We start from the raw sequence: 9,670 nt of genomic DNA on the forward strand, positions 1-9,670 counted from the left end.
TCAAGGTTGGATCTTAATCTTAAGTCGCATTGATATGCGACTGAGGCCGTCAATCTGACTGCGAGGGAAATGAAGTCGTCCAAGAAAGTCTTTACAAAATTCATTATCAACAATCTCATCAACAAGATCATCATCAACAACACTGCCACGTGCAGACCATTGATTGGCGGAAGGTGCCCAGTCATATATTCGAAATCGTTCCACATCAACATGCTGCATAGTTTCGAGTTCTTGTTGGATGGGTATGTATTCCTCTGATGGAATTTTATGTCTCATATTTGTGTCCTTGAAATGAACACAAACGAATTCCACTCTACACTCAAGTGAGTGAGTCCGTGCAGACAGCTTGTTCACCAGGTGGCGAAGTTCTGATGGATGCAATGTTTCAAAACAGACAGTCACATGATTCAATGACAGAGGAAGCTGTAGGTCGATATATGCTGTCAAATGCAATCTAAGCGTTTCCAGCTGTGAGAGGGTTGCTAGTGACCGTGGCAATGACGATACATGATTAATCTTCAAACCCGAAACCCTACTCGAAATGCTCAGATTCTTGACACTCAGACCGAGCAGAGTCTCCCATAGACCAGGGCTATCGTAATTTAAATTTAATGTACATGTACACGTATTGTTTAAATCCGTTGTTATATATACGGATGTATCAGGTGACTTGCTGACGTTGAGTGAGGTTATGTAACAGGAGAAAATATCACACTTCACACTATGATCGAATTTAAACAGTGTGGTGAGCAGACTGCGTAGCCAGGTGGAGGAACACGTTACATTAATCAAATTAATGCGTTTTATGGAGGGCAGCACTGGAGTATAGTCTGCACACAGCACTGGATCAGCACCGTTTAGAAGACACCATGTATGAATGTCTTTCTTGTCACATCTGTTGAAATCAAATTCATGCAAACCAGTAACCTCAAGTTTTTGATTGTTATTAATGAGTAGTTGCTTCGGTAACACTTGCACTCTTTTGCTGATTGTTCTTGAATTTATGTTTTCAAACATTGACAAATCTAGTTCTTTATAAGCTGTGTTTATTTCAATACATTTCAGATTCTTAAAATGAGTAATAGAATGTGGTAGTAAAGTTACTCCTTCTCCGAGTACAATTGATTCTATGTCAATGTGTTCATAATGTGACATGTCAAGCGCTTCACATTTACAACCCATATCCATTGTTAGATATTTCAACTTCTTCGAACCCGCAAGTGCATTTGGTAGCACGGTTATATCACCATTAAGTTCCAACTGTTCTATGTGTTCATAATGTGACAAGTCAAGCGCTTCACATTTACAATCCTCATCCATTGTTAGATATTTCAACTTCTTCAAACCCACAAGTGCATTTGGTAGCACGGTTATATCACCCTTGAGCTCCAACTGTTCCAGGTTGTGACACGCCGATAAGTCGAATTCCAAACAAGATGCAGACGATATGACTTCTTTCTGCTTCGCTCTGGTAGAGGGGTCGGCATAATCACGTGCAGCTAATGAGACGGATCTAGGTCCCTGACAAAGATAAGTCGACGCGTCTTGTGAACGTATTATTACAGGGCTGTTTATTAAACTGGTAACATGTAAAGATCGAGCCCGTGGAGCGTTCAGTGCAAAGATGTTGATCCAATCTTCAGTATTACTTTCAAAAAAGTCAAAGTGACTCAGATGTACGTCTATTGGAGTGTTCTTGTTTGCCACAGCCTCCCTATAACCTGAGAGGATGACTCTTTGGAAAGCATAGCGATAATACCCATGACCAACATCGTTGGCCTGATTCATCAGTGCAGATAGTTTATTAGCTGCCAAGATGTTGAAACCACAAAGGAATTTGAAAACTTGAGAAATATCCATATAAAAATCCCTATTACTTTTGAGATATTCGTAAATAACGTTATCAATCACGTCAGTATTGTTGGAGATGTGAAGAGCAGCAAAGAACTCTTGAACAGTCTTGTGGACAAACGAGCTTGTATTATCATAACATTTTTTACTTTTTCTTTTGGATATTAATCCTGAATGTAGTGCGAACTGCTTTGTACTTTCAGACAAATGAGCCGAAAGATTAATGTCGCTGAACACTAGTGATATTTCTTTTTCATTTGAAAACAAAAATGAAAACGCAGCTTTGGCTATAACATCTATATGTTCCATGTTTGGTTTAACATACTTCGTGCGAGAAAAGCAGTTTACTGGTGATGGGTAGTATTGATCGAAATAACTCATTTGTGGGTTAGCTTTTTTACATAAGTTTTCAAGCAAGGTGGTAAACAATTCACACCTTGACGATCCGGTAAGACCTTCAGCCATATCATCTACCCAAGTACAGAGGACAAGCGTGTGTAGCATGGGCGAAGATGATATCGACTCAAGGTTACGACTCTCCAGAAAGTTCTGAAACTTCTTCAAAGTTTTGTTAAGATCCTTTATTTCATCAAGAAGATGTCGCAGTATCCTTTCACTGAATCCCTCAGAATCAATTACTCCGTAAACTTCCATCAATATGTCTATTTGAGAATTCTTGATACGTTCGTCCGCGAGTTTCCATGGTCTAGAAGTTGTGAGCAAAATGCAATGATCCTTAGGAATTCCGTCCATAGATGGCAGAGCTTCTTTACCAGCCCACTCATCCAGACCGTCTTGAACGACGAGGTACATCACATTTCTCATTATGTTTAGGACCAGATTATTCGCACTTTCCCATTCGTCTGCCGCGTAGATTTTGTAGATGAGCTGTGTTTGTATCATGTGTGTTACATGTGTCTGTTCTCTCGAATCGCGCAACGAAATGAAAAAGAGAAACTTGAATTCATGAAGGGTTTCAACATCACTGAAAGCCGTTTGTTCTTTTGTAGATTCAGTTGATGGCTCATGCATGTTACACCAATCGTCAACTAATTTGGAAGCAAAAGTTGTCTTGCCGCTGCCTGGCTCGCCTTGTAAATATGTACGTCTAGATAAATGATCACCTCTATGAAAGCAATCTCTGTATGTTAATATTTGTTCTTGTTGTGTGCGTCTCCCATCATTCTCAATCTTCATCTTGTGTATTTTTGGAGTGGCATAGATGTCTTGTACGTGCTTATCAAGACTAGGATCCAAAGTAGACAGAGGCACGTAGCAAACGGTATCACGGTAATGGTTCACCAATCGCAATAGAAGATCTGAAATAGTAATACTTCTTAATAAAAACAAATAACCTGCGTGTTTCTATGCAGTAACCATATACTAATTTTTTTTAAAAGAAAACACCGCATAAAAGGTGCATGTCTATGAATAATACGATATTGTATTTTCAAATATAAGATAATAGTTATTACAATTGTTGAATAAATTTGTCTCCTTTTATAAATGTTTAATAAAAAACTTCTTTGGAATCCCGAATCTAGTTTGTTCTTTCGTGCGCAAAAAAGAACAAGTAGAAAAGTCTTTTTTAAGTTATTTCACATAAAGTACCACGTATAGCATGATCCCTACCAATTTGCTGTAGTGTATATAATAAAATGTAGTACATGTACGTATTTATTTCTATTATTGAGTTCGAAGAGGACAGAAGGCGTGTATCGAAAATGTATCATGCAGTTTAAATTTCTAATTAAAAACGGTCTAATCCGCATAAAAATGTACCCAGATGAATATATTCGTGAACATATATGCATTATTGGAATACATGTACTTTTTTTGCAGAAATACAGATACACATACCCATAAAAAGCACTTTCGCTGGTTTATGCACTCCGTCCTGAGGGTATATCATGAAGGCAATTATCAAAGGAGATCAACTTAATGAAAAGCCTATTCCATGGTAGTTTTGAAGACTGACGGACAGAATGAAGGACAGACTGGCCATATGACAGACAGATCCACTATGAATCCAAGTGACCCATCTCTAGTTATGAGGATGATTTATAAACCCAAGTTCAAACGTTTGAGTGCTAATGTTAGTCTGTTTGGTAATTCATGCTTATTCAAGTGTGCAAATTGGTTATAACGAAAGATTATATATATTTTGCCAAATAAAACTTAATTAAATTACAAACCTGCTACGCCTCGCTCGTATTCGTCTAGCTCCTTTTCATTCGCTGCTTGATTTATGCGGTTGATGCTTTCTTGTGTCTTGTTTTCAATGCTCTGTTCTCCAGCCTGTGTTTTGTTTTCAATGCTTTGTTCTCCAGTCTGTGTTTTGTTTTCAATGCTTTGTTCTCCAGCCAGTGTCTTGTTTTCAATGCTCTGTTCTCCAGCATGTGTCTTGTTTTCAATGCTTTGTTCTCCAGCCTGTGTTATGTTTTCAATGCGTTGTTCTCCAGACTGTGTCTTGTTTTCAATGCTTTGTTCTCCAGCCTGTGTTTTGTGTTCAATGCTTTGTTCTCCAGCCTGTGTCTTGTTTTTGATGCATTGTTCTCCAGTCTGTGTCTTGTTTTCAATGCTTTGTTCTCCAGCCTGTGTCTTGTTTTCAATACTTTGTTCTCCAGCCTGTGTCTTGTTTTCAATGCTTTGTTCTCCAGCCTGTGTCTTGTTTTCAATGCTTTGTTCTCCAGCCTGTGTCTTGTTTTCAATGCTCTGTTCTGCAGCCTGTGTCTTGTTTTCAATGCTCTGTTTTCCAGCCTGTGTCTTGTATTCAATGCTTTGTTCTCCAGTCTGTGTCTTGTTTTCAATGCTTTGTTCTCCAGCCTGTGTCTTGTTTTCAATGCGTTGTTCTCCAGCCTGAGTCTTGTTTTCAATGCTTTGTTCTCCAGCCTGTGTCTGGTTTTCAATGCTTTGTTCTCCAGCCTGTGTCTTGTTTTCAATGCTCTGTTCTCCAGCCTGTGTCTTGTTTTCAATGCTTTGATCTCCAGCCTGTGCCTTGTTTTTAAGGCGTTGTTCTCCAGCCAGTATTTTAGCCTCTAAGGTATTCAAACCTTCTTTCAGGGTCCTTTCAGCATCTTCAGAAAAACGTTCTCCGGCCTCTTTTGCTTGTGTGAGGGTTTGATTGGCTTCTTCTAACAACTTGCCCAAATCATCAAGTGAAAGACGATCATTCTGCAACTACATACAGTATTTGCATTTGTAGACTTTTCAACGCAGATTCGCATTTTTGTGATATCAAAATCCATTATTATATAATCTGTGTTTGTATATTATACAATAGACCAAGTAGAGACAAGTTTGCAGGGCAGAAAAACATATGAACAAGTGTTCCACAGACGGAGACATATGCCCCCCAAATAGGGCTTGAACTAGTGACCCCAATTTCAATAGGGGCCATCTACTGCCCAATGCCAATGCGCATGTGAAGTATCAAGCAAATCGGTCAATTTGTTGATGAGTTATTGATCGGAAACAATTTTCACACTAATTGTGACAGTGACCATGACCTTTGACCTCGTGACCGTAATTTCGATAGGGGTCATCTTCTATCCAAGGCCAATGCGCATGGGAAGTATCAAGCCGGTCGATTTGTTGACAAGTTATTTATCAGAATCGCTTTTCCAATTTTTTGTGCCAGTGACCATGACTTTTGACCTAGTGACCCAAATTTCAGGTTTTCTACTGCCTCTACACAAAAAATTAGGGCAGAAGTAGGGCAAGATTTTAGCAAAAGTAGGGCAAAATAGGGATTTTTACTGTTAAAAGTAGGGCTAAATAAGAAAATTATTACCATTTTTCAGCTGGAATTACCGTTAAATTGATACATAACCTAATCCATCTGATGCTGTGAGAATGCCTTGTTCTGCCCATCCTTGAAATACAGGCACCTGAAATTTTTATTTCTCAATTAACATCAATTTACACAATGAAATACAATAATGAACATGACATTCAAAACATACACTGTTAATCTTATAAAGCAAAGTACAAAAGCCCTTAGTATTAACCCTTTCCTCCATGAATATGTACCAAAATACACCTACTATGAATATATAAGTATTCTTGCTCTAGTACTAAAACAAAGAATTTTCTCATCACAGGCAATAGTGAAGAATTATATTTTTATTATAATTGTATAAGCAAACAGAGACCAAGGTCTATTCCATTTGCAAAGGTGTCTAAATAAGTATACATGGAGTAAAGGGTTAAGTACAGTAGAATTGCAATAACTTGAGCTGGCGATTTCTCGAAAACTGGTGATAACTCGAGCATTATAGGAAGTCCATAACATTTTCCTTTAATTTCTATATAAATACCCGCAATAACTCAAGCATGCAATTTTCGATAACTACATGATGTGTGCTGGTCCCTGAAAGGCATTTCACACCTAATTAATTGGCAATTATTAGAAGACGCTTTTTCGTCTGGTCGGTTCTAAAAATAATCGAGTTGTGAGAACAACGCAATCAAGCAGACAAAAGACGCTTGATTAGGTGTGAAGTTAGTCGCAGTTTGAGAAACATTGCAAATTGTCATCCTTTGAGATGCGCATGTACGTACCTCGTGTGCTATTTTATATATGCTACATTTACATTGAACATTCTTTGATTATATTTGTGCTATGTGAGTATGTTGATTAAATTAAATTAATAAACGATCATTCTTATTGTTTAGTTTAGTATACTGCAACCTTAAGCAATTTATAAAGCCTTTTTTTCCAAGCACGTCTTACATGTAAATAAAGCGTTTGCGGCTAGAAGTTAAGCATAACCAACCGAAACATTGAAAACAAATAATACCATGGATTACTCGAAACCTGCGATTACTCAAGCATCAAGGTCAGTGTTACCTCGAGTTATCGCAGTTTTACTGTAAAATTAGTTTCAAAGCATACATGTTAGTAAGTGTAAGAGCTAAATAGATACTACATAAGCATAAGTATTGGCATGTACCATTGTGTGTTGTATCCATGATCATAAGCAGTTAGAAAACATAATTGATTGCATGGTTACATTTATGCAAAAAGTATGCAAAAAATAACACAAGCTCAGCATTTATTATTTACATAAAAAGCAATCTACAACACAATGAGGTGAAATAGGATATGCACGCTTCAATACACTGGCCAAACATTTAAGTAATATATTCAGTTAGTTATAGGCCTCCAACATTTACATGAACCATATTATATGCCTGAGATACTGCATCTTTGTGTTTCTGGCCCTGGGCATGGTTCAGTGTTTGTGTTGCACCAGTATTTACACACTGTATAGTTTTCTTACAAAGAAAACAGTAACCAGCAAAGTCAGAGGAAGAGTCCTTTTCACATCAAGTATTTAGTTGATGTCCATTAAAAGTCTGTTTTCCAAAGCCAGGAAGCGTTAAATTTTGTTTTTCCATGTGGCATTATGGCTGGTTAGTATTGACTAGCATGCAGGAAAACTAATGGATCTAATACCTGTAAAGACAGTTAGCTAAATAAACATGCACAAGCAGATAAGCTACAAGATGCTAGTGTACTGATGTCAACAACATCTGTTCGCAAGTTGATATTTTTGCTATTAATAGCAAGATCACCTGTTCGCTAATTAATTCAATAAGAAACATACTGGATTAATCAGAAAACCAACCATGATCTTCTGTAAAAATCACAAAATAATCAGTTCCCTAAATCATCTTCATTCAAGTCACTTGAAATAATATTGACAAGTACACTAAGCACCTGCAACAATGATTAAGAGTGGTAATGAGTAATTTTTATGTTAGTGAAACTGACTAGCTATAGTACTAAAATGGACATTGTATGGATCTAAGTTGTTAGTACAGTCCACTCTCGTTATCTCGACATTGGATATCTCGATACTCTCGATATGTCGAAGTAAGCTAAATGTCCCAACTTTTTTCCTTCTTTATCTATATAAATAAACATCGCATATCTTGATGTTCGTTATGTCGAATAATTCGATATCTCAATATAAAATTTTGTCCCGAGTCCTGATTTTACATGTATTTACTGTGGTTAATCTCGAAGTGCGAATAACTGTCCCAGTGTTGGCAAAAGGTTAGACATTTTTTCTTTGATACTTCACCGTCCCACTTCGCCCGGCTGCTCCTGATACTGTGAGGTAGAAAATTGATCCGTTAATTGCATCAATGATCAAACGTGTGTAATGTCCTCAGCCATTAGCAATTGAGTAAGGCCTGTCACTTTAACTGTCACTTTAACATCAATTAACTGCAATTAATACACAGCCTGCCGAAAGGCCGATAGACTAATAATCGATTGAACTTTGCATTTCAAACTACAAAATGTACATGTACATTTCAGTATTCCGGAAAGTGACTTACGCATGTTCAGATAGAAAACCCGCGTCTTGATTGGACGTTAATTGCATCATAACTTTTATAGCAACATTACCGGATGTTTACTTGACAGTTTAGAAAAATTATAACCGCATGTGTTCATGCAATTCTGTAATACTTAAAACGTCATTTTAAGCATTAAAATAGCAAAATTAATCGTGCCTCGTAAAAACGTGTATATATCAGGTAGAGAGTATTATGCCACACGGTGACGGCTTAAGTTAGACCACTTAGCAGGTATTTAGATGTTAAAAACAAGGTAAATTTTCGTCTTTGAAAACGCCTAATCGGATATCTCGAACTCTCGTTATCTTGATATTTTATCTTGTTCCCGCGGACTTCGAGATAACATGAGCGGACTGAATGTCACTGCTGCAACATAGTATTAACACAAAGCAAATCAAGGCTGGTCAAAGCAGTTGGTAAATGCAGTGTCTTATTGAAAACTACAAATGCCACGGTGTTAATCAAATTTGAATCAATTTATTAATTTTAAAGTAGATGTGTGTCCATTGGACACAGATGCCCCTACAATTTGGCTCTGTCACAAAGATTCATATCGTTTGCTTTATTAGGGGCCATAACTTCATAGATATCTGATACACTTGCATCAAAATACTCAGGTGTACAAGTTCACATGCTGACAACTATTTACAGAAGAAAGATGGCTCTAGCAGTTATACTTTTGAGTTCTGCGCCACACAAACTTTGGGCTATGGACAGCCAGATGGATGGACAGACAAACAATGGCAAATCACCAACTCCCTTTTTTGTGGGGTCATACAAAATTATTTATGATTAATATGACACTTAGGACAAGATGTGTTTGTGAAACACAATGTCCCCCTATATGATGTTTGACCTTGTAGGATGACCTTGACCTTGACCCTTCACCACTCGAAATGTGCAGCTCCTTGAGATACACACGCATTTCAAATATAAAATTGCTAGCTTCAATATTGCAGAAGTGACATTACATGCGCAATTTTGACCCATATATTTGACCTTGAAGGATGACCTTGACCTTTCACCACTTAAAATGTGCAGCTCCATGAGATACACATGCATGCCAAATATCAAGTTTCTATCTTCAATATCGCAAAAGTATTCATTAAATAAGCGATTTGGGCCACATATATTTGACCTCTGACCTTGAAGATTGACCTTGACCTTTCACCACTCAAAATGTGCAGCTCCATGAGATACACATGCATGCCAAATATCAAGTTGCTATTTTCAATATTGCAAAAGTATTCATAAAATGAGCGATTTTGGCCACATATATTTGACCTCTGACCTTGAAGGATGACCTTGACCTTTCACCACTCAAAATGTGCAGTTTCATGAGATACACATGCAAGCCAAATATGAAGTTGCTATCTTCAAAATAGCAAAAGTTATTGCAAAATGTTAAAGTTGGCGCAAACAGACATACAGACAGACCAACGAACAG

General features: G+C 37.4%; 1 protein-coding gene across 1 annotated transcript in view; it reads right to left on the minus strand.

The window, feature by feature from the left end:
- The window catches only part of LOC127839721 (uncharacterized), an 89,122-nt gene continuing 79,452 nt past the window's right edge, over positions 1-9,670 (minus strand). Inside the window, exons 8-9 of the mRNA XM_052368105.1 lie at positions 4,047-5,031; positions 1-3,170 (exon numbers count right to left, since the gene is read on the minus strand). Coding sequence (XP_052224065.1) covers positions 1-3,170; positions 4,047-5,031 — 4,155 coding nt within the window. The remainder of the gene's footprint in view (positions 3,171-4,046; positions 5,032-9,670) is intronic.

This window comes from Dreissena polymorpha, chromosome 7 (genome assembly GCF_020536995.1).
Source record: "Dreissena polymorpha isolate Duluth1 chromosome 7, UMN_Dpol_1.0, whole genome shotgun sequence".
Lineage (NCBI taxonomy): Eukaryota > Metazoa > Mollusca > Bivalvia > Myida > Dreissenidae > Dreissena > Dreissena polymorpha.